The sequence below is a fragment of the Pristiophorus japonicus genome, chromosome 16 (assembly GCF_044704955.1).
Source record: "Pristiophorus japonicus isolate sPriJap1 chromosome 16, sPriJap1.hap1, whole genome shotgun sequence".
NCBI lineage: Eukaryota > Metazoa > Chordata > Chondrichthyes > Pristiophoridae > Pristiophorus > Pristiophorus japonicus.
The window spans coordinates 126,744,928-126,771,224 of NC_091992.1; the positions used below are offsets into that span (position 1 = coordinate 126,744,928).

The window sequence follows — 26,297 nt, forward strand, 5'->3', positions numbered from 1 at the left end:
TCAAATTTGGAACTTACGTCAGTTCTGTAGTACATTTTCCTTTTAAATGTGATCTTCATAGTAAAGTGTGCATTTGATGATAGTAACTGGGAGTGGAATACACCTGGTACTCATTCCATTAATTTATTTTTCCCCTTAATAATTGAATCCTCCTTAAATTGTTTTCAGCGGAAATAGCCAAGCACAAAGGTCCACCTGTATTTACACAGGAGGAGCGTTACAAGATGGTCCGTGCGATTAAGTGGGTTGATGAGGTCATTGAGGGAGCACCATATGTAACAACACTTGAAACCCTGGATAAATATAACTCTGATTTCTGTGTCCATGGAGGTATGTTGTGTCAAGTGACCTGAAACAAAAATAATCAGTTTCTCTCTCATTCAAGGCTGTATAATGTTGATACACTTGTTTCTTGTATCTGGATACTTGAAGCTGGTTACATTTTCCCACAGACTTCAAATGAAACATGTGTTTCAGACAAAGTTCTTTAGATGTTTGGTTCCATTGTTGTCTTGCAGTCTAGTGGCGATTTTAAATTTTCCTTTGATAATGTTTTTTTTTTGTAGATGATATTACTTTGACTGCTGATGGAAAAGATACTTATGAAGAAGTAAAGAAAACGGGCAGATACAGGTAACAATACTCCTTAAAAGCCAAGTTCCAGTATTTTCATACTTTGTCAGAAAAAGTGGGCCTATGTTAAGATGAGTGGTAAATGTTCTAAACTGTTCTGAAGAAAGAAACAGTTTCTTAAACTGTGATATGGATATAAAAAATATACATACACACATCTGAATGGAATTTTTAAAAATTCTATGTCAGTGGAAAAAGTTAATGCTATCTCCAATGAAAACTCCTTACAGTTCATATTAAAACTAACATTTGCACTTTACTACAACAGCTTTAAAGTAGTGAAACATCGCCAGTCATTTTACAGGAGCATTATTAAACAAATATGACTCCCAACCACATACGGTGATATTAGGACAAATGATCAAAAGCCCGGTCAACGGGGTAGGTATTAAGGAGCGTCCTAAAAGAGGAAAGAGGCGGAGAGGTTTAACGAGGAATTTCAGCGATTAGGACCTCGGCACGGTCACCAGTGGTGGAGCGATTAAAATTGGGGATGCGCAAGAGGCCAGAATTGGAGATTTTGGAGAATTGTAGGGCTGTGGAGGAGGAGGTTACAATGATCGAGGAAGGACGAGACCATGGAGGGATTTGAAAACCAGGATGAGAATTTTAAAATTGAGACGTTTCCAGACCGGGAGACACTGTAGGTCGCCAAGCACAAGGTGATGGGGAAGCAGGACTTGGTCCAAGGTTCGGAGACGGGCAGCAGAGTTTTGGATGAGATCAAGTTTATGGAAGCTGGAGGCCAGCCAGGAGTGTGTTGGCATCGTCAAGTCTCGAGGTAACAAAGGCACGGATGAAGGTTTTAGCAGCAGATGAGCTGAGGCCTGGGCGGAGTCTTTATGGGATTAATTGAATTAAGAAATGTGGGGCACAATACTCATATATTGGCCTTTTCTGATTTTTAAAAACCTTTCAGAGAGTGTAAACGTACACAGGGGGTTTCCACTACAGACCTGGTTGGCCGAATGCTCCTCCTGACTAAAGCTCATCACAGCAACATTGTGAGTAAAATGTATAATTTAATATTTTAGTCTATTATACAGGAGGGATTCAGAGCTTATCTGTGACAAGTGATACTAATTTTGGCATTGCGTAATTATTTAAATTGTGAAAGCCATTGAGTGCTTTAGAACATAATATGTTAAAACTTATTAAGCAGCAGAATAAGGAAACATATCAGTTGCTTTAATCGGATGTTTTTGGATGAAAATGTATTTCCGTCTATCGAAAAAATTATTTGTCAGCAAATGTTAGAGGAATATTTGATGAAAGTAATTTGCTTTGAAAATTTATTTTCTTGTGCATTAAAAGGTAGTATTGTAACTCAACAAAACCATGTGTTCGTATTGAGAAGAAAACCTTTTGAAATAAAATATTGTAATTTTTGTAAAGCTGTGTAGTGCACACTATTGACAAAGTCCAGCTCACTTAATTGGAATCCCGGAGCATCAGTGCTTCTATGCTCCGTGTAATGGAATAGGGATGGGGCTGGAAGCGAATACAAGTCTTGCTTTGCCCTGTTTGCATTCTGAGCCCGATCAAAACAGGAACGAATAAATGGAGTAGTTGTGTCTCTGGAGGAGAGGGAGAATTGGAGATCACAAGATAATTAAAGATGAGGACGGCCATTCGGCCCATCTTAATTCATCTATCCAAAGCGATGCTAACGTCCCCATATCTGTAGCATCTAGTTATTTCTCCACTGTTCTAACTGGAAGTGTGGTTGAGTTATGCCCAGGAGGAGGAATGAGAAGGGAGGGCCATGCTCATTAATGGCTGGTTAGAACTGTGGAATGCTTTTGGTATTTGTTTGTTTGGCAGGATTAGGACCTAATGACCTGTACTATTCACAATATCTGAATTTAGACTACATAGTTCAGTGCATTCAGTTGTCACAAATTTCTCACATAATGTCCAGCTAGACATTTTATTGCAGTGAGGGCTGATTTAAAGTCTCTCTCTTTAATTGTTGAGCATTCGAGAAGTTGTTCGAACATCTAATTGTGTGCTTGGGTTATTTTAAATTATAAACTTGGATGTACGGCAGGGCCCACTATTGTAGTAACTTCCTTGATTTAGATTTATTAAATGTTAACTTATTACTCTCATTAAAAGAGCTGCCTGGAGAAGAGATCTGGCTGCCTATTCTTTTCATGTGGCATTATTATATATCCAGGAGTTCAAACTTTCCTTCTTGGAACTTGGACTTTTACCTCCTTTGATTAAATTGCTGGTTTGATTTCAATTCTCGGATTTTTGTGGAATTAGTGCTGCTTTCAGACCAACACAAAAGAATTAAGGGCTGAAAGCGAATGGCTACAAAAGGAGGAAAGTCTGCTTGAATCTCCGGAGAAGATAAAATGAAATGTTGCCTTTTATAGAATGAAAAGGTTATAAATGTAACTCGAATAGTATGCGATTATACCATTTAAAATAACTATATATATATTTCCCCCAACTTCGCTGCAGGAAAAAAATTCGGATTACCAGGAGCACACTGACAACTTTGGCAAGGTATCATTTCAGTTTTTTTCTCTTTCCTTGCATGTTTCCATTTGTTCATGTAAATTGACTTTTTTATAAATGAGCACCAATTCACATGTTTGAGACTCGAGCAGTAGAACAATTTATTAAAATATTTTCTTAAATGTTGCTAAAAGATCTCTGCACCATGAAAATTCCTGTCAGAAAATGATGATTTTTTTTAAAAAGTGAAGCAAGATGACCAAACTCCAAAATAAAACCGTCTTAATAACATAGTGTATTGTTCAGGTTTATTGCTACTGTGAAGTCTAATTGGTACAGTCAAATATTTTTACATTTTAATCGATGAGTGGGAGGCATATTCCACATAGTGGAATAGTTGCAGTGTCATGGGATTCCAGAGCTGTTTCACAGTTGTGAAAACTAGGGAAAAGGACATATAATTGAAAATCTAATGGCTAGAAGAAAATATGCAAATTTAGTGATTAAAATAAGCACAAAAAGGTTCAGAAATAAGATTGTGATGCTGCAGAAAAATCACGTTTACAAAATACATATTAAGCTGTCTTCAGAATTTTATCAGACCAGGCAACAATATTCTATATTTTGTTGACCTTACAAAAGCCCAAATTTTGTTTTACACATTTATAATAAACTGGTTACAAATTGAGCCAATAGTTTTTTCACATGAGGTTACGATATACATCTGACGTTATTGACTAAAAAGCACTCTTGGCTGGTATGAAAATATGTTTAAAGTTTGCTTTTTCATAAATTACTAGTGAATTTCCCAGAGTTTGACTACAGGAAGTTGGGACAAATATAGGTAGAGGTTGGGAGGATTTGGTATTTCTGGAGCATGTGAGATGTGTTCAGCTGCAGGTGTGACTGTGTAAAACAGAATGATGTCATCTAAATAAGTACTGATACTTACACAGCAAATTAATATAGAGGTATTGTTAATATTCATGAAATTTCATGTTTTTTTGATTGCTAATAAAGTTTTGAAAATAAGACGGATGAGAGTTAAGAGTTGTGTGCAAAGTTTTCTGGACTTCGTTCCATCAGGTGACCTGTCAAATGGTCTTTTCCTGTCCAGTATATTCGTAATTTACTATGTAAAGATGGCCATGAAAAGTTTTATTTAGCTTGCATGATCCTGGAGACAAAATATATAGGTTCTGACTAGAGAAAAGATTGTCTAAGTCCCTCATCGGCGGTCCCTCGAAACGAGGATGACTTGCTTCCACGCCAAAAAAAGGATGATTTCACAGGTGTTTCGAATGAAGAACCCGAACTATATCCTCAAGGGTGGAAGATGCCTGTGCATGGAGTTTTTTTAACGTGTGGTGGCCGTTGCACACCAGCCACCACACGGGCTTGACAGAGCTAGGTCTTGGTCCAGTGGCAAGGATTAACCAAGACAACTGGAGACCTGCTCTGCTGCACGGACCTAGTGCGCGCACATATCGCAGTGTGGGCTGGGCCCGTGCTGCCCCTGGGCCAAACTCAGGCCTCCCCTGGGCCCCGATCACACCCCTTCACAGTCTCTCACAGCTCCTTCGCCCCGATCTCGCCATTCCTGCTGCATCTGTCCACGCTCCAATCACCGACCTGGATCTTGCTGACGTCACTCTTCGCTGCCGTTGCCCTCCTGCACCAGCTCGTGCTGCTCCCTGAAGTGGTACGCTGTCACGCTGTCTAGGGGCCGCCGCTCGCCGCTGCTTTTATGGCCCCGTCCTGCCGCTGATGGTTTCTCGCAGGTCGGGGCCGCCACACTGTTGAGCCTAAATAAGTTGTTTGTGACTGCAGTCTGATTGTCACCAGATATTTCCACTAGATGGCGCTTTTGGGTTGTTTGCTCTGACCATCTTGCTCTGCAATGTGCTTGTTGTAACCAGGCAAATTGTAGCTTAGCACTTGGAAAACTAAAGCCCTGAATGCATTTTACAGCTTGTGCTGAGATAAGATAATGTATGATACTGCACAAATTGTACTGCAAATGCACCACTTTGTCCTCTCTGCTGATGCAAAGATATATACATTCAGAAAATAATGTTAATTTCAAATCTGCGTTGGCAGGTTCACAAATTCTAACTGGATTATTCTTTCTAGTAATTATTTTCTAGTAACAAGAACTATGCTTAATATGAACTGCTTAATGTGAAGTTCAAGATTCCCCGGTGAATGTGCTACCAAGTGGCAGGATGTAGGCTTCATCAGGAATGTCCTCCACTTGGCATGGTACTGATCTCAGAAATTCCCCGAGCAAGGTGCTAAACAAAAGCACCGAGAGGAAATCAGCCTGCAAGTTGTCTTGCGGCCCTCGTGCATCTCCTTGTGGCCTATTGGAGAATAATTCCAACAGAGGCTTAAAAGTATCTAAACATGCATGTCACAGGCCTTTTGGTTAGGAAATGGTCCAGGAGGCTTTCAGTCAAAAATTGGTGGGGTGGGGAGATTTGAGCTGTAAATGTATTGCAGATGATCACCAGTAGAAACTAGTTTATAATTATTGTACATTCATAGTTTTGGTTTACCTTAAATCTCTAGATTTTCATTTTTATTTGATGTATAGTTTTGTTAAAACTTATCAATGCAATTTTGAAACCATGCATTTAAAGATTTCTAATTTCAGTTTACCAAATGGCTTAACAGAATGCAGCAAGAAAGAACGCATTTGTAAATACTACATGCCGAAATTATTAGAAATCTTCTGATGCTGTAGTTGTACACATTCTTCCTGGGCTACAGCTGCCCAATGCAATACAAAATTTCTGGGTTTTGATTTCTTTTTGAGATCCTAAAAAGTTCCTTGATCTTTTACATGTTAACGGTAGTAACAAAGGGGCCAAGTTTCAGCCTGAGTTGCTCCTGTTTTTTTGGAGCAACTGGTTTCGAATGGAGTATCTTAGAAATTGCAATTCTCGGCATTTAGTTTGCTCCAGTTCTAGTCAGTTAGAACAGTTTTAGTTTGGAACAGATTTTTTTTTCAAAAGGGGGCGTGTCCAGCCACTTACGCCCGTTTTGAAAGTTTAGGCAGTGAAAACTTACTTCAAACTAACTTAGAATGGAGTAAGTGTAGATTTTTGTACGCTCAGAAAAACCTTGCCTACACTTAGAAAATCAGGCGTAGGTTACAAATCAGGCATAGGGAATGGGGGGGGGGGGGTTTAAAGGGAAGTTTACAAACATTAAACCAGTTTTACAAATAAAGAGCAATCATCAATAATAAATGACAAATACATCAAAACATCAACCAATAAATCAATCAAAAAAAATTAATAAATAAAAAAAATTAAAAAATCAATAAATAAAAAATTTTCTATTTACCGACTCCAGCAGCATGCTGGGCCGCCCCCCCCCCCAGTGTGTCTCTGTTAGTGTCTCTATCTCCCTGTCTGTCTGTGTGTTTGTGTCTCTCACTCTCTGTCTGTCAGTGTCTGTGTTTCTGACAAGGGTGGAGGGAGGGAAGGAGAGGAGAGGGAGGCTGAACGGGCCGGGCCCAAGACTTCGGGTGGGGCCCGCCCCCAGCACCGGATTTAAAGGTAGGTGGTCGGGTAGTGGGGTCCGGGGTGGGGGGGGGAGGGAGGGTCCGGTCTGGGGGCAGGGGGAGTGGGAGCAGGGGTCAGGTCGGGTCTGGTCCGGTCCGGGGGGAGCGGGGGTCAGGTCGGGGAGTGGGGGGGGAGGAGGAGTCAGGGTCGGATCGGGAGGAAGCAGGAGCTGGGTGTGGGAGGTGCCGCCTGATCCATACAGCCCCAGTGAGGCCATTCAGCCAGGGCTAGGGGCTGTGTGCTTCGGACCCCTTGCACACAGTTTAGGGCGCCTGCAGCTACTGTTTTCAGCGCAGGGACCTGGCTCCGCCCCCCCACAGCTCGTGCTGTGCCGCACCCAGCTCCAGAGGACCTGCAGGGAGCCGGAGAATCGGTAAGTAGTTTTTAGGCGCACTTTCTGGCGCGAAAAACGGGCGTCCAGGTCGGGGCTGCACCGTTCTAGGCGCAGCCCGAAACTTGGGCCCAAAGCCCTAGACCATAACGTCTTATTCCCTTAGAATAATTTTGTAGAATTTTTCAAAAATTGATTTAATCTCTTTTAGCACTTTCATCTGTGCCTGCCACCACTACAAGTGATGAATTAATGACATGTATCTCCTGGCTTTGGGTAATCGCTGTCAATTTACTACCCTTACCTTCAACCACTGTCTGTCCCACCTGTGACAGAGACTGTAATTCCCACATTGGACTGTACAGCCACCTGAGAACTTGCTTTTAGAGTGGCAGCAGGTCTTCCTCGATTTCAAGGGACTGTCGATGATGATGACGACTAAATGTGTTGCATGCATTTCCAGTTGTTGTGGCGGAGAGAGAATGGTTCTTTTAAATTCTGTTAACCTTGTTAAAGTAGTTTATGGCCCCAAACAAATTGTGATATTAGCATTATTTTCAGCAGCCCTCCCTTGGTACCATGGTCATATCCCTTTGTTAAAGCAGACTATTGATATGCATGGATTTTTTTGACTGTTGTAATCTGGTCCACATTTGCTGTGCTAGGTGACAGTTTATTCCAAAATTGAGATTTGAAATTACTCCGTGTTCAGTTTTAAGTTTTTTCAGCTTAGTTTTCGTCTTGTTGAGTACAAAGGTGGAATTCATTGTAAGTACAGTGAACAATTATCCCAGTACAGCCTGCTTCTGCACCTCCTAGCAGCCTGCTAAAGAGGAGCTTTGCTTAGAAACCTGGGAAAGTATTTTGAGGTAAGAAAGGTTTCTGATGTGGGGATATTTGCAGTTAAGATACAAACCTTTTTTTAAATGAATTTAAGTTAAGTCACTGAAAGTGACCTAAAGTAAATCTTTCTTTTATTAAAGGGACCAAAAGGTCGCAGCCCATGGACTGGAGTATCTCAGTTTTTGCAGACATCCCAAAAGATTATTCAGTTTGCTTCTGGAAAAGAGCCTCAACCAAATGATACTATAATCTACGTGGCAGGAGCATTTGATTTGTTCCGTATCCTTACTGAGAGTTCATTTTGTTTAATGTTAAAGCATACATGATTTATGGTTTATTAAATAAATCATATCAACTTTTCATTCCTTTACAATTTGTAAAGATATTGGTCATGTAGACTTTCTGGAAAATGTCTACAAGTTGGCAGATAGACCTTATGTTATTGTTGGTCTGCATTTTGACCAGGTAGGTACAGCTTACAATTTATCTTTAACACCATAATTAATTTCTAGGAGGAGACAGCAAAAATGTCTACTGATGTGGATAATTTTCTGTTGTGTAGTTTTGCAATCCATGCCTTCATTTTATTGAGAATACTAGTACATATTCTGCTTGAGTCTAAATAGTGTTAACATCATACACTGCCCTTAAAACACCTGTCCTGTTATAAATTAAAATCAGCTGTTTCCATGTTTTTGCACTACTTGCTTTGCAGTAGTTACACAAAAATCATATTCAATCAATTGAACTCTTGATGGTAGAGAAAGGAAGCAGGTTCATAAGCTACAACTCGTTACCAAAATCTTTTTGTTTAACGTATAAGCACTTGCACAATAAACTACAGTGGAGAATTTTGTGTGAAATATTAGTCTCCATTAAAGGCAGTTTATTAATGTGCCCTACTATCAAGTGCTATTAATGAAAGGGAACTCTAAATATGCATGATTTGACAGGAATTGTAATGTAGGTTAAATCAAGTTAGTAAATTGTGGGTGTCTGTATATGTCTCTCTCTCTGCACCTCTCTCTCTCTCTCTCTCTCTCTCTCTCTCTCTTTCTCTCTCTCTTTCTCTCTCTCTTTCTCTCTCTCTCTCTCTCTCTCTCTCTCTCTCTCTCTCCCCTCACGTTCGGCTAATTTAGGATAACATACATGCTTACCTTTTGCCACATGCATAAGTGCTTGATTCTGTTTGTTGTATCTAGTCCAAGCTTGGAAATTGAACATTGGTATTTTATTAAACATCTTTCTTTTGCAGGAAGTGAACCGATACAAGGGAAAGAATTACCCTATTATGAATGTGCATGAAAGAACACTCAGTGTCTTGGCCTGTAGAGTGAGTATAGTGTTTTATAATGGGTCAGGATTTGAGTATGCAATGAATTATTTTTTAATCGTGCTCTGGTATTCCAATTTGTGAACCAATTCTAAATTTTACTTAATTATATTTTGCTATAATTATTTTTGCTTTTTCTTTCAGTATGTGTCCGAAGTAGTGATAGGCGCTCCTTATTCTGCCACTGCAGATTTGCTGGATCACTTCAAGGTATGATTATTTAAACTGCAACTAGCACTACATTAAATTAACTTTGTAATTTCCCCATCTAATGTTTTCTTCCCCTTCCAAACTTTTCAAATTGTGATGCCTAATTTTTGAAATCCAATCTTTAAAAATTCAGAATCACAAACCTTAAATTCTATTCAAATTAAGTTTATTTTTCCCCAACACAAATATATAATTATAGAATTCCTGTCCAAAGATTTCACCAATGCTCAATACTCTATAAAGTCAAATTGTATTTTTCTTACAATCATCAAAATTCAGTGGATAATACATGACATAGCATAGAACAGCATATCCTCCAATTCACCATGAGCAACATCGCAGGACATCTGCTTTATGATTTCAAACCCTCGATCATTAACTTAAGTACAGATTAGCTTCAATACCTCTTAAAATTCTAGCACAATATCTGCCACACAACTCCCAACAGTGTCAGACTTTAGCGTGTATTGCCAGATATTTTAAAGGGAATGAATCAACCCTTTTTCTTCCTGTTTTCTCTCTCTTCTGCAGTATCCCCTCACCGTTTGTGGCTAAGAACAAGTAATTTGTTTCTACTACTTTGTCAATGGTCATTAGAGGACATGTGGTATGAAATCACCAAATACCACCATTCCTCTAATCAATGGTACATCCTCTTCTCCCCCTGCCACCCCATATCACCAGATCTAGTGACAGTAGATTGCAACTTTAGAGAATTCACAAGCACTTGTGTTGCAGTGATCGTAGTATGATTCATAAATGAGCACTTACTAAATTGTGCTGAAAAAGAAGGGGGAAGAGAATAGATGTACAGTAGAATACTTTTAAGTTTCAGAACCAAAAATATAAACTGAAATTTCTCTGCCCCTCCCAGACAAATTAAAATTAGGCAACTACTTCAAACTAATCATAAATGTTCAACATTGTACTTTAACAAAATAGACACAATTGTATAGACACTGGTAGTCTTGTATGACATCACTGAACATTGGGGGGTGGAGGAGAAAGGAGGGCAAACTAAAGGTTCAGTTTTTACTGAATTTAATTCTATATCCATTTAATATCACTTTGTATAAATGTATCCTTGCTCATCTATAACGTGAGCGAAGAGCACTGAGGGCATGGATTTATAGTAGTAGTTCGGGGATGGACCCGTTCATTGTATAGAGGATCCCAGTTCTATAAATTCAAATGGCTTTAAAACTGAACCTAAAACTGATGCTGGAAATATGAGATAGAAGCAGAAAATCATGGAAGTACTCAACAGGTCAAACAACATCTGCAGATAGAGGAATACAAGATCAACATTTCAGATCTATGGACAAAGAATGCTACTTTTCTGCGCTAAATTGTTCTCAACTGTAGTGGTGCCCCTAACTTACGGGGATAAAAATCAACCAGATTTCTTGCACCTGTTTGTATAATGTCCAGAGTAAAATCTTCTGTGATGCCCTATACAGTTAAATAGCCTACCAACTGTTGTTGAGAATGATTAATGGCTATTTGATCATAGTATCCTAGGTTCACCTATGCACAGCAAGGAGTTGAAGCCCTTCAGGAGGGAGGGGAGAAAATTATAAGTAGTACGTAATTTTAAGGAGCCTTTTAAAAATGTATTAACTTCCCCCACATCACCTATGAAGAAACTAACTTCTTGCTTAATGTTTCCCTTCTTCATACTGCCAAGATGTGCTTGTTGGTGGAAAATCAGATATATTGGCCTGGATTTTGCAGCACCACTGACCTCGAAGAAAGCTGCCCAGAAAGATCTCTCAATATCTGTGTCAAAAACTTTAGCTTTCTCGGCCATAATTTGATTGTAGTGCTGTCAAAAGGGGATCCCTAGCGTACAGCAGCAGTGATGTCATCAAACTGTCTAAGGAGCCAATCACACTGTAGAATTCTCAGACAGCAAACCAGGAAATAAAAAGAATTGATTATCATTTTCATTTTTTTTAAAGTTTAGAGTGTGAAATAAAGATTGAGGCATACACGTGGGTTTAAGGTAGAAGCTGAAATGTCATCAACAGACTTTTTAAAAATTATTTTTTAAATCTAGTAATGGAAAAATTTGCCATTCCACAAATATGAAATTAGTTTTTCAGGGCCAGAATGGTTCATCAGTTGTCAATATGCCATTAAAACCCCAGTCACACCTATTCTAACCAGGATTAATTTTTTATAGGGTGTTTAACAGCAATATTAAGTTTTTGTCAATTCCACTGATTGCCGGCTATGGGGAGTTTCATAGCAGAACCTGTGGCGGAGCAGGAAATGACTGACTGCAACTTCAGGATTTCCACATTTATCTGCGCATGCGCTAAATCCTAAAGCTACAGTCCGTTTCAGAGAGGTAATAATGAATGCTGACCGGTTCGCTGTCATTACCACCACAAAATCCGGGCTTCTGCATTTTATAAAATCATCATCATCATCATCGGCAGTCCCTCGAAATCGAGGAAGACTTGATTCCACTCTAAAAGTGAGTTCTCAGGTGACTACAGTCCAATGCGGGAATTACAGTCTCTGTCACAGGTGGGACAGACAGTGGTTGAAGGAAAAGGTGGGTGGGGAGTCTGGTTTTCCACATGCTCCTTCCGCTGTCTGCGCTTGGTTTCTGCATGCTCTCGGCGATGAGATTCGAGGTGCTCAGCGCCCTCCTGAATGCTCTTCCTCCATTCAGGGCGGTCTTGGGCCAGGGATTCCCGGGTGCCAGTGGGGCTGTTGCACTTTATCAAGGAGGCTTTGAGGGTGTCCTTGAAACGTTTCCTCTACCCACCTGGCAAAATACTGGGCCACTGAATATATCTTCATTCACAGTTGTCTTTAACAAATTACAACGGTACAACTCTGTTTATGCTTTTTATTTTGGCATGCAACTGCTGCTGAAGTCATCATATAGTGACTTCTATAACATAAGAACATAAGAATTAGGAACAGTAGGCGGCCATCTAGCTCCTAGAGCCTGCTCTGCCATTCAATAAGATCATGGCTGATCTGGCCGTGGACTCAGCTCCACTTACCCGCCCGCTCCCTGTAACCCTTAATTCCTTTATTGGTTAAAAATCTATCTATCTGTGACTTGAATACATTCAATGAGCTAGCCTCAACTGCTTCCTTGGGCAGAGAATCCCACAGATTCACAACCCTCTGGGAGAAGAAATTCCTTCTCAACTTGGTTTTAAATTGGCTCCCCGTATTTTGAGGCTGTGCCCCCTAGTTCTAGCCTCCCCTACCAGTGGAAACAACCTCTCTGCCTCTATCTTGTCTATCCCTTTCATGATTTTAAATGTTTCTATAAGATCACCCCTCATCCTTCTGAACTCCAACGAGTAAAGACCCAGTCTACTCAATCTATCATCATAAAGTAACTCCCTCATCTCCGGAATCAGCCTAGTGAATCGACTCTGTACCCCCTCCAAAGCCAGTATATCCTCCTTAAGTAAGGTGACCAAAACTGCACGTAGTACTCCAGGTGCAGCCTCACCAATACCCTTTACAGTTGCAGCAGGACCTCCCTGCTTTTGTACTCCATCCCTCTCGCAATGAAGGCCAACATTCCATTCGCCTTCCTGATTACCTGCTGCACCTGCAAACTAACTTTTTGGGATTTATGCACAAGGATCCCCAGGTCCCTCTGCATCTCATCATGTTGTAATTTCTCCCCATTCAAATAATATTCCCTTTTACTGTTTTTTTTTTTCCCTAAGGTGGATGACCTCACACTTTCCGACATTGTATTCCATCTGCCAAACCTTCGCCCATTCGCTTAACTTATCCAAATCTCTTTGCATCCTCTCTGTGTCCCCTACACTACACTCTGTCCCCTCTTCCAGGTCATCTATGTATATTGTAAACAGTTGTGGTCCCAGCACCGATCCCTGTGGCACACCACTAACCACCGATTTCCAATCCGAAAAGGACCCATTTATCCCGACTCTCTGTTTTCTGTTCGCCAGCCAATTCTCTATCCATGCTAATACATTTCCTCTGACTCCGCGTACCTCTATCTTCTGCAGTAACCTTTTGTGTGGCACCTTATCGAATGCCTTTTGGAAATCTAAATACACCACGTCCATCGGTACACCATGCTCGTTATATCCTCAAAGAATTCTAATAAATTAGTTAAACATGATTTCCCCTTCATGAATCCATGCTGCGTCTGCTTGATTGCACTATTCCTATCTAGATGTCCCGCTATTTCTTCCTTAATAGTTTCAAGCATTTTCCCCACTACAGATGTTAAACTAACCGGCCTATAGTTACCTGCCTTTTGTCTGCCCCCTTTTTTAAACAGAGGCATTACATTAGCTGCTTTCCAATCCGCTGGTACCTCCCAAGAGTCCAGAGAATTTTGGTAGATTATAACGAATGCATCTGCTATAACTTCCGCCATCTCTTTTAATACCCTGGGATGCATTTCATCAGGACCAGGGGACTTGTCTACCTTGAGTCCCATTAGCCTGTCCAGCACTACCCCCCTAGTGACAGTGATTGTCTCAAGGTCCTCCCTTCCCACATTCCCGTTACAGCAATTTCTGGCATGGTTTTTGTGTCTTCCACTGTGAAGACCGAAGCAAAATAATTGTTTACGGTCTCAGCCATTTCCACATTTCCCATTATTAAATCCCCCTTCTCATCTTCTAAGGGACCAACATTTACTTTAGTCACTCTTTTCCGTTTTATATATCTGTAAAAGCTTTTACTATTTGTTTTTATGTTTTGCGCAAGTTTACCTTCGAAATCTATCTTTCCTTTATTTATTGCTTTTTTAGTCATTCTTTGCTGTTTAAAATTTTCCCAATCCTCTAGTTTCCCACTAACCTTGGCCACCTTATACGCATTGGTCTTTGATTTGATACTCTCCTTTATTTCCTTGGTTATCCACGGCTGGTTATCCCTTCTCTTACCGCCCTTCTTTTTCACTGGAATATATTTTTGTTGCGCACTATGAAAGAGCTCCTTAAAAGTCCTCCACTGTTCCTCAATTGTGCCATTGTTTAGTCTGTGTTTCCAGTCTACTTTAGCCAACTCTGCCCTCATCCCACTGTAGTCCCCTTTGTTTAAGCATAGTGCGCTCGTTTCTGACAGAACTTCCTCACCCTCAATCTGTATTACAAATTCAACCATACTGTGATCACTCATTCTGAGAGGATCTTTTACTAGGAGATCGTTTATTTTTCCTGTCTCACTACACAGGACCAGATCTAAGATAGCTTGCTTCTTTGTAGGTTCTGTTACATACTGTTCTAAGAAACAATCCCGTATGCATTCTATGAATTCCTCCTCCAGGCTACCCCGTGCGATTTGAGTTGACCAATCGATATGTAGGTTAAAATCCCCCATGACTACTGCCATTCCTTTTCCACATGCCTCCATTATTCCCTTGATTATTGCCCGCCCCACCGTGAAGTTATTATTTGGGGGCCTATAAACTACGCCCACCAGTGACTTTTTCCCCTTACTATCTCTAATCTCCACCCACAATGATTCAACATTTTGTTCATTAGAGCCAATATCGTCTCTCACAACTGCCCTGATATCATCCTTTATTAACAGAGCTACCCCACCTCCTTTCCCTTCTTGTCCTTTCCGAATCGTCAGATACCCCTGTATGTTTAATTCCCAGTCTTGGCTACCCTGCAACCATGTTTCTGTAATGGCCACCAAATCATACCCATTTGTAATGATTTGTGCCGTCAGCTCATTTACTTTATTTCGAATGCTGCGTACATTTAGGTAGAGTGTTTTAATCTTAGTTTTTAAACCATGATTTTTAGTTTTGACCCCTCCTGCAGCCCCTTTATATTCAGTGGCCCTTTTTGTTTTTTGCCTTGGGTTTCTCTGCTCTCCACTTTTACTCATCTCCTTGCTGTCTTTTGCTTTTGTCTCCTTTCTGTTTCCCTCTGTCTCCCTGCATTGGTTCCCATCCCCCTGCCATATTAGTTTAACCAAAGATTTCATAAAGAACTCAGCCTCAAAAATCATCAATATAAAGAATTATGGCTGATAAGAATTGAAACCCATGGAATACACAACTAAAATGTATCAACCGTTCTGCAGAAATCATGTTACAATGTGAAAAGTTTTGTACATTGTGTAGTGAAATTAAATGTAGGGTGTAAATGAAGAAACCTTACACTGCATTGTTTCTCGTATGTATTTCTGCTTATCAGAGTGAGGGATTGATGATGCTGGCGAACGGGAAAATGCTCCGACTGCATCAGCTACACCCCATGTTAGAGAGAATGCAAATTTACCCCAGTATTATTCCTAATATGCTTTAACCCTCGATTCTAGCAGCATGTTTTTGAGTTTCTTGGGTTTCCAGAGTAATATTAAATTTGATTTAAAAATATTGTGCTGAGGTCTTCAACAGTGAGACTGATTTAGATTGCTGAAGCTTATTAGGTCCTTTGTTACTGTCAGGAAACTGCCTTCACCTCTGCCTCAATTGGATTCTACCCAGCTCCCACAGGTGAACTCAAAATTTCAAAGTTTTACACAGCACTTAAAAAATCATCTTGCATTTTGTTTGAGTAGTATTTCATTACGTTTAATGTTTCTCTCATGGCTAATTTGTGTTATTAAGGTCCCATGTTGATTTACTGGACAGATGAGCTGAAAATCTATCCCATCTTACTTCCACCCTTCAAGGATTTGAAAATATTTCAGTTTTCTAGTTTGCTGAGAGGCTAAATCCATACAGTTTGTGGTTACTTATTAATTTATTGAATATGAAGTGATGAATGAGCTGTGTGAACTGTTTGTTAATGGTCTTCACTGAAATGAAAAAAAAATTACAAGCATTTCATTGCAGTTATTAATAATCGCTACAAGGACTGAGGAAGCTATTCTTTTCTCTCCAGGTTGACTTAGTCTGTCACGGAAAGACAGAAGTAATGGCTGATAAGGATGGTTCAGACCCATATGCTGTAAGTTGTCATTCTGAACTCGTGTATTTATAAAGATCATTATCTTATAATTCTCTGTCTTTATTCTTCTCCCCCTCCATTTCCCCTTGCTCAAGAGACTTAAGCACAAAAGTCTAGGCTGACACTCCATTCTATAGTGTGAGGGAGTGCTGCACTGTCGGAGGTACTGTCTTTCAGACGGGACATTAAAACCGAAGCCTCGTTTGCTCTCTCAGACAGACATGAAAGATCCCACGCAACTATTTTGAAGAAGAGCAGGGGGGTTATCCCTAGTGTCCCGGCCAATATTTATTCCTCAGCCAACGTTGCTGAACAGATTATCTGGTTATTATCACATTGCTATGTGTGGGAGCTTGCTGTACGCAAATTGGCTGCCGCGTTTCTCACATTACAACAGTGACTACACTTTAAACAGTTCTTTATTGGCTGTAAAGTGCTTTGGGACGTCCTGTGGTCATGAAAGGTGCTATATAAATGCAAGTCTTTCTACATGCTTCAATGCTGCAAATTAAAAACTGGAATCACTAATACAATTGTCTTGGAATGCTTGTGCAACAAATCATTTAAATAAAAACAGAAAATGCTGTAAACACTAAGTGTGGTCAAGTTGGGTGGTCAGCAGTTTAGTGGGAATAGGGTCAAAAGATGAGGAAGTGGGTCTCGCAGACAAGATGAGCTTGGAGAGCATGAGGGGAGGTAGGAGAGAAACTATAGAAAGATGTGGGTTCAGGGGAACCTTGGGAAGTTTGGCTTGATGGGGAAGGGAGGGGGGCAGCAGAGGGAGCTGAATTGATGTTTTCAATCTTAGCGAGAAAGATGCCCACAACCTCCTCTCATTTGTTGCACGTGAAGGCAGAGGGGGTTAAAGGAGAAGTCAGGCTTATCTTTGCATTCCAGGACGATCCTGGAGTAGAGAGCAGTTTTGGCAGAGGAGAGCAGGGCCTGGTAGTGCTTGACATGGTCCAGCCAGATCTGGTGATTAAATGGTTAAACTAGTTGTGCATCATAAATGTTCAAATTTATGTCTCTTGGACTTATGGGGGCTTTACCAAGGGGAATGATCAGGGTGGGAGAGAGTAAAGGTTTTACAGGGAACAAGGGTATCAAAGGCAGAGGTGAGGGAGTGATTGAGCAGATTGATAACTGCACAAGTATCGTGGCAAATGGACAATTGGGAGTTTGAAAAAGCCATTGTAAGAGTCTTGGGGAAAGAGTTTTCTTCAGGGACGGACTCGGAAGGAAGTGGGTTGGCATGAGGAATGTGAGTGGTGAGGGGTGCAAGGCCAAACACGTACTACTTTCCAGCAGGGTTCACTGGACAGCAATGTTTTTAAAACGGGCTGATTTCCTGTAGCACTCAGTCCAGGGATGCTGATACCTACTGTGGCATCTCAACCACTCTCCTGGGTAAAGGAGATCAGATGCCCAACCTGGGACTTTTTGGGTTTGTATTGACTATTCAGCATCTCTCTTCCTTATTCTCTATTCTTCAACACCCCCCCCCCCCCCCACCCCTCACCCTCTGCCCAGCCCTTTCAGGGGAATCTTAGAATATGCTTTTAAGAGATAACCTCGTATACCTCTTTGATTGCTTTATTCAGCTTTAGAATTTACAAGTGAATCATACTACACAAGAATAAACTCAATTAGACAAAGGACCATGAAAAGTGTTGAATCTGCTCCATGAACAACCCCTTCAACATCATGCATCCATTGACTGTTAACTTTCCACTATTTGAAGAACTGCATAGAGTTATTTAACATGGTATGCAGTTGTATCATTTACAGCATGAGCTGGTGCTGCTCATGCTGTAAATGATACAACTAATAATTCCAGCAATCTTTTCTTGTATGTCCATCAAGATCTGGGATAAGCTGCCAGTAGCCATTTTCTCCACTAAGCCAAATGTTAAAAGGCTTTAGATATTTTCGACTGACACTCCAATTACAGGGCACTCGGATCTGTTCTTTTGCCCATTTCTTATGTTTGGGTATCTGCAGCACAATGATCATTTTGGGCTGATGTGGAAAAAAAGGAGTGCGATTACTTGCATTTGCAGGCTGATCTTTTTCATATTGTATCATATTCCTAGATTCAACTTTATAAATGTAGGCAAACCAGAATATTCCTGATAAACCTCTTTTATATAAAAAATGTTTGAGATTATCCATTCTGACCTTGACAGCAATCCATTTCAAATCCCCTCGAAGTGTGACTCACTTTCAACTCAATTTAGACTGCATTTCTGCAATATTGCTGCTGACTGTATTTTGTCACCCGAGATACTGAGAAACAACACTTCATATTCTAATAGGGATGAACATGAAGAATGCCGGTTTTATATTAAACATGCGAGCAAAAATATCATAGGATTTAAATTATTATTTGTGTGACTTGCTCTTCGAGTCTGTTTTTTTCTTCCTGATTTCATTGTATTTTACTTCTGCTGCAGGAACCTAAACGACGCAACATCTTCAAATGCATCCATAGTGGTAATGATCTCACTACTGATCACATTGTTCAAAGAATAATTAAGAACAGGTTAGAAAAGTGGATTTCTCTTAAGCCATTTGCTGGCTATTTTCCTTTTTATGATGTAATATTTTAGATGGGAATTGTCTCTGCAAATCATTTCCAGTTTTAAGTCTTTGGCGCTACGCTGTCAATTATTTTATGAATGTTAACGATTCTCTACTGTCATTGTACTTGTTTATATTTTGTATTTGCACAAACACTGGATAATTAGTACTAATCAGGGTAAATCAATATATTTTACATATATGTGCATATTTGGAACGAGTTTTGTGAAGAAGATTGGAGAGAGAACAAAGTACCTCTCTTTTACAGAAGGCAACAATTTGTACTGGGCTGCTGACGCCCATGGAAATGTACAGCTCCGGTACCTAATCTAAACAGCCATTTTTCCTATAAGCCTGGATGAATAATGGGAAGGGGAGTACTTAGCATTGGCAACCATCATAGCTGAAGCTAAGCCTAATTCTGTCCGTAGTCAATATCGATACAGTAGAAGGTTCTAGGTAGCAATCAGGAGTGTTGACCCTGGCCAAGAGAAACTGACACCAATTGATTGGTCTGTATGGCTATGAGACAGCATACAGGAGAATTTGCTGCCGAGGAGACTTGGGGTTAATTTTGACTGCATGTTGTAAGAATTTTAATGCAGGCAAATTTCTTGAGTAACCAGTTACTTGGTAAAATGTAAGAATTTAGCTGTTTTCCCTTTCCTGCCCAAATATTTAACAAATTCTTATCATTCCTGCTTACTCAGCATCCACATACAAAAACTATTTCCATGATTCACATCTGGTGGGTAAGGTGGGGGGAAACCAAGAACCACTGTCCCTTTAAGATCCTTAGTCCTGTAATTATCATGGATGGTTATTGTGGGGAGCCTTCCTTATCAATCTCATTCTGAACAAAACTAAGATTTTTTTTAAATCTCCTATTAGTGATCAATTATAAATCCAAAAAAAGTTTTCCATTTTCTCCTGAAGACTTGCCGTGTGCTGCAAATGTTTCTGTAAGTGCCAACCACTTTCCAATACCTCAGTTAAGTGGCTATTCTTTGTGTGAGCCCAGACAGCGAGCGGCAGCAGGCTGTTTGACTATCTAGGTACTGTTTTTTTTTTCTTCTTCCTAGTCGAGAGGTGCTAAAGCCAATTATTGTGCCCCCTTTGATAATCTGGTTGAGGTGAGCATAGATTGGGTATCAAATCTCGGGATGGGGAGGAAGTAACCTATTTTGATACTTTTGTAAACTGTATATTAATGTAGTTCTTGTCCTAATCCTGCAACATCTTCTGAATGTTAGCTGCACAGTAAGTCTGGTGTGCTGCATTTCCTGGCAGTTTTATGGTGTGAACATTCATAGACACTTTAAGTTTTTCTAAACTTTTTTATTTATGAATTTTTGTGCTCCTTAAAGTGAGGAGTCTTATTGCTTGGGAATGGAATGCTTTTTGGCACATAACTTGTCAGTATGCACCATCTCTGATAAATTATAGCACATCAGTTGAAGTAAAGGTCCCTCAATAACATGCCAGCGGTGTATTGCAAAGCACCAACTTCAGAACACAACCAATTTGATCATTTTGTTTCCCCTCATCAGCCAACCTGATTGTCTGGATCAGACAGCTAACTTCTAATTTGTGTTGAATTATGGCCCGTTTCGTGCTATGAAGTCACACCTAATAGAAACTAGGTTGACACTAAAACTTATTTCGCTTAAGACTCTTGTGCCTTGCGGGGACTGGAGAGTTTCACTCCATCAGTTTTAGCTGGACTCAAACATCGGTCCCAGGATTGTAAGGACAGTCTAATAGCCACCCAGTCCTCGGATTAAATTAAACTTTGTAAAATGGCTGAGGATAGCAAAACTGATTCTGAATTTTTTTTGGATAATTTTTCATCAAGACCTCTTCTTTATAAATGCAGGGAAAGAATCAACAGATTAGTTCCAGTGCTAGAGGATTTGAAAATGGAAGAGCTTATTGGCATCAGAATTGTTGAGAAGTTGCCTTTTGTAAATTAGAAATGTGACCCATGTTGTCGATAGGCTAAAATATATATAAAACGGTTTCAAAAATACCAAGCCATTTCCTATTCCAAGTGCAGATCTCAATCATATAGTTCACAGGTTCAGTTCCTGGTTTGTGCTCATCTCTATCAGGTCTTGTTGTCGAAAGGATAGAGAGGGGACAACAGCCAGGATTCCTACTCTTAATCACTATCCAGCAAAAATGCATGTGAGGACCTCCGGTGAAGACAGAATTGAACTTGGCTATAATGTCCTTCATGCTCAAATAACCTGTTAAGTCACTGTTTAGGCTCACACAATACGGATGGCAGCCAGCACCCAGTCAGGAATCGGAACCTTGAGATGGGGACATAATTAGAATTTTAAAAAGTAGGTTTTAAAAGGGAAAAAAGTGCAGATCACAAGATTATAAGGTGCGGACATGCTTGCAAATTTCTTATTTGAACCATGTCGCTGTGTATTGAGCAGAGGTTGAGTGTTTTTCCATAGAAAGGTTTTGAGAGAGTTGCATTCTGAGAAATTTGGATCATCAGCCAATATTGCTTGAGAAAGTGTGGGACATGGAGAGGCTGTTTGTGGAGGGGAGAAAGAGGAAGGACTATTTGTGGAAATGATTGCATGTTGGAATATTTGCCGATGCCCAGTTACAGTGTGTACTGTGTTCATTTTTAGCATTTCATTCTGTGGTCGTTTATCACAGTTTAGTGATCCCACATAGGTATGGATCAATCATACCAAAACAAAATGCTTGTTGCATGCATCTATCTTCTATTATAATAATAAGTCAGTTTTTGTCTGTTCTAAAGCGGGGGCTGAGAGCACATGGTCCGTCCGGACTGAGTAACAATTGCACCGACCAATGGGCAATTAGCGCCCACCCAGCCTCGCAACCAATCAGGGCGGGGAGCAATTGCACGAATTTTAAAAGTTTGATGTGCTCCAATGAGGAGGCGGCAGTGGATGCGACGGGGCCAATGGGCACGGGGGGGGGGGGGGGCCTCTCCGGGCATTGCTGCAGAGCCATGGGGAGGGTAGAGAGAGAGAGGGAGGGTGGGATTTTTTGTACATCAGCATTGATTCTATAGATGAAGAAGATGATAACAGTCTAAACAAGTACTGTTGCAATAAAAATACTAATTTGACCACATGTTTTGTGGGTTTCTGCTAGTTTAAAAATATTGGCCAATATTGGTTGTGCCGGGGCTTTTTCAGTGCAATTCGCCCACAACCAGCACACAGAATTTTACACGCAAATTACATTCAGCACAAATTGATTAACGCAATCTTTTGCGTCAGTAGTCCCCCCCCGCCCACAAAACTGACCACACCCCCAGGGTGAGTTAATCACCATTGCGAGTTTCTGCTAATTGTGCCCATTTGCGGGCCTTTGAGGAGGCTCTTAAAAATTCAGGGTTCTTTAGGCACAAGGATACTAATGGGCACATTTTAAAAGCTTTTGGATTTTTTTCTAATTTACAAAGAAACTGACTAATGTACACCAATGTAACTAGTAAATGGTTCTGTGGAGTTTTTTAGTCATTTTCAGTTACTTAAAATCAGGAAAGACACTGATTAAAAATGCTTATTTTTTGTGATAAACCCATTTTCTTAACTATATCATGGAATATTTTTTTAAAGGAATTTTTTAAAATTACGTTATAAAACGCTGCCTGTTTGAGCTGAGTCATCGTAGATTTTAACATTTGGCTATATGCAAATGATCTTGAGCAGAAACTTGAGGGGGGAAAACACTTCCCCAAACTCTTGCGATTTTGTGCCCGGATTACCAATTATGCCCAAAGCTGAAAATCTACCCCTTAATCTTTTTTTTAAAAAAACACATCAATGAGAAAATGATACTTGTTTACACTGAGCCATACAAGAGATTGTTACTTTACTCGCCTTCCTTTTAAATTGTATGTTTTTTTCATTTTGCTGACATGGGAACCATTTTTAGGTAAAAGGCTACAAGAAACATACGGCAAAACATATTTGGAGATTCATAATTTTTCTGGGACAATATACGGTATAAACAATCCTTTATGTCTGTTTTAAAGTTAGTCTGAGATCGCCGATTGCACCCAAAACAGAAAGATTACCCCATTATCTAAACACCTCACAGGTGCAGTAGGGGGTGCTCATCTGAGGTTGGAACGGAGGCATATTGGGCAGAATACAGGGAATTTTACACCTCGTCTAATCCATGCTGTACCTGGCCTGGGAGCATTTGATGGGACAGTGTTGAAGGAGCTTCACACTGCAACTTACCCATGCTATACCTGCACTGGAAGTGCTCGATGTTGGCATTGAGAGTTTATTATGGATTTTAAAAGGAAAAATTTATTTTGAGATCCACCCATCTTGATTTTTTTTGTATTTGTTAATTTCATAATCTCTACGGTAAATTGTTAGCCATTTAATCAAAATTTGACTGGTTCTAAAATATTATGTTTTACAAATCCTGGTAGTTAGATTCTGATTTCCTGCACTCTGCCTGAATGTAGTTTTTACTGATGTGATAAAGCTGGATAACATGGAGTGTTTCATTCCCTAGCCCAAACATCCCTTAGCTTGATGAGCATAAAATTTGTGATTTTTTTAAAATTGTAATATTTGGACAAATGTAAACTACAACATGCTGTTGTTTTGTTGCACCTAAGCAGATATGTATCCTATGTGATGGGGAGGAGGGAATAGTTTCATGAAGATGTATTTTTCTCAAAAAAACAGCGTTGGATCCCTTTACCATAAAAATTAACTATAGTATATTATAGATATATGACTTAGGAATATATGTGGAATTTCACACCTACAGTAGTACAATATTTGTTTAATATCTCTGCTCCATTTAACATTTCTTCTCCTATTAAAAGGTTACAATTTGAGGCAAGAAACCAAAAGAAAGAAGCTAAAGAGCTAGCTGCAATAGAGGCCAACAAGAAGAAATGTGATGAACGAATTAAAGGAAACACGGACCGGAAAAACAATCAATAGTGCTTTCTGCACCAACCTGAAACACACAACTGTGATGTCCATTTACACCAGTACACTACATTTAATGAATCGCCTTTCTTCAGCACTGTTTGTCTTATGTTTACCAGATTTTAGCTTTTTAGATTTGCAGTGGGTTTACTTGGCAAAACTTTTAATATTTTTAATAGTTTAATTTAAAATGATGGTCTGCACTAAAGAAGTGGTCTGAACATTTTTGGGTGTACTAAACCAACTGCTTGTAAATATCCAGATGGTAGTGAGAGTGTTTACAGTCCAGTGCTGTAAAAAGTTTTAAAGTATATAATTTAAAATTATATATTCTATTTTCATTTAATTGACCTGTAAAAGGTCTGATAACATTGTAGACTTTTCCAATATCTTTTCTGGTAATTGGATTCGATGTATGTATCATGTTGTTTTTCTATTTATAAAGATATTTTAAGGTGCAATTAAAATTGAAGCAATTTTGATGTTTACTAATACCAAGAAGATCTCAACTGAACTTGCAAATAGTGAGCCTTGGTTTCTTTTTAATTTCATCTGTTCATCATAGTGCAAGAAACAATATTAAATCTCAAGTTTTTGTTTTATAAAGATCTTGAACTATATAAGCCATAACGGGTCCCCTCCTCCTCCGCCATCCCATAAGTGGTTGAACAGCAAGTTAAAGCATTTGTACTTTTTTTTTTTTAATTCAATATTTTTCTCAGCATATTTGGTCGTCCTAGCAATTCCTGGGCACAATGCATTTTGGTAGCTGTTTTATTTCCTGGGACCATACAATATTATGATAGAAGTCTGCAGTAGATACAGTTTAATATATTACAATTACCCATATGTTCAATTGGTATGCTATCAAATATATTGGAAATAAAGTCTAATCCTGTTTAACAAAGGTTTAAGAAGAAAAAAAATCTAAATTGCTGCATTGTGCTTTAGAGCCTGTTTTGCATTATAACACGACACGTGCAAAAGAGCTTGGAGAACATTTCTAGCTCTCAAGGAGTGTTTATGCTAGAAATTATGGGGGAAAAAAATCCTCTTTTTCAAAAAAACCAATTACAGAGCATCCTCAGTAGCATATATCCCCTTTCAATAATCGGAATCAGGATTAGTAACATTGAGAGCCAGTGGCCTTTGAAACTGAGCCAATTGCATTATAGTGGTCACAGCATCCTGTTGATTTATGTCATAAACCGCCGAACACAGACAATAGTAAGTAATACCTGTACTACTGTTGTATCCTTCATTTTCTTCTTCGCACTTCTGGAAAGTCAAATTTGTTTTTGAAAGATTACATTTTATGTTCTGTTCTGATTATCATTACTATGTTTTTTCTTTTTAACGTGTTCGGTCTGCTTCTGAAGTACGGTGTGCTTCTTGTACATATCCTGTTTTGTGTTTTATCTTGAACTTGTTTCAGTTTTAATGAATGTATCTCCTGGCAAACCTGTGTCTATAAAACTTTTGAATTGAATGTCCGCTTCTCTCCAATGGTGAATTAAAATAAATGCCTATGTTGTGTAATGTATGCTGGTGTAACTTAACGAATAAACCAACACACAAGTTTTGTGTGGCGTGGCTTTAAATTAGCAATGTGCTGAGTTAAGTAACAAATTTTCTCTTGTGCCCTTTTGTCGCTGTTTGCTTCTAATGCATTTCTTTGCATTGGTTTCTACTTTATTTCAATTATGTCCCATGTTTATTTTATAAACTTTAATCACTTAACTGAGAGCTTACAGTACTATTAGTCTGTTAATTAGACAGTGAATTAAAGATCTTGGTACGTGGGGAACGGGACTGCTGATAAATGTAATGAGGGAATTGTGCTAGCTCTGGCCAGATACCTATAATGGGTTAAACAACATAGAATGTACTTGTAGCTCAATGACACATCTGTGATTTTAACTACAGATTCTCACAGCCTTTTGAAACTTGAAATTTCTAATACTGTACATTTTGAATGTCATAATCGAAGATGAGCATTGTTTCCACTGCCACAACGATGATCTTCTGTCAGTGGATCAACAAGCTCCAGAAATAGGATATTTTGCTTGCATGAAGCTCTGAGTACTTGGCTTGGGCTTCAGTCAACATCAGTGGCAATAAGGAATGTGTTTTGAAGTACAAGGTGACTGACATTTTAGGTACAGTGTTGAGAATTGGGGAGAAGGAAGCTCCAACAGACTAACAAACACTGGACTACATACTGTAGAATTAATGTACTGTAAAGCAATCCTCTTTCCATTCATGTATGTCCACTGTGCATAGGAGGGGGAGGGAAGAGGAGCAGATGATTAATATAGGGATAAGTATACATCATTCCTTGCACTTACTCCTACACTGAATTCCTCCTTTTAATGTTCAATTCTCCTACTAATTTAATTTTAAACTTAATGCACCAACAAAGGAGGAGAT

The 26,297-nt window shown here is 39.5% G+C and overlaps 1 protein-coding gene across 2 annotated transcripts in view; it reads left to right on the forward strand.

Moving 5' to 3' along the window:
• pcyt2 (phosphate cytidylyltransferase 2, ethanolamine) overlaps positions 1 to 25,471 on the forward strand; it is a 64,690-nt gene extending 39,219 nt beyond the window's left edge. The window contains exons 3-13 of one of the 2 annotated variants that reach the window (XM_070857833.1): positions 169 to 330; positions 567 to 633; positions 1,553 to 1,637; positions 3,106 to 3,150; positions 7,989 to 8,127; positions 8,231 to 8,313; positions 9,104 to 9,181; positions 9,326 to 9,391; positions 16,261 to 16,326; positions 18,780 to 18,868; positions 23,759 to 25,471. In XM_070857833.1, coding sequence (XP_070713934.1) covers positions 169 to 330; positions 567 to 633; positions 1,553 to 1,637; positions 3,106 to 3,150; positions 7,989 to 8,127; positions 8,231 to 8,313; positions 9,104 to 9,181; positions 9,326 to 9,391; positions 16,261 to 16,326; positions 18,780 to 18,868; positions 23,759 to 23,879 — 1,001 coding nt within the window. In that variant the 3' untranslated portion in view covers positions 23,880 to 25,471. The remainder of the gene's footprint in view (positions 1 to 168; positions 331 to 566; positions 634 to 1,552; positions 1,638 to 3,105; positions 3,151 to 7,988; positions 8,128 to 8,230; positions 8,314 to 9,103; positions 9,182 to 9,325; positions 9,392 to 16,260; positions 16,327 to 18,779; positions 18,869 to 23,758) is intronic. The other variant, XM_070857834.1, reaches the window with a different exon arrangement.
• Positions 25,472 to 26,297: the final 826 nt, after the last annotated feature.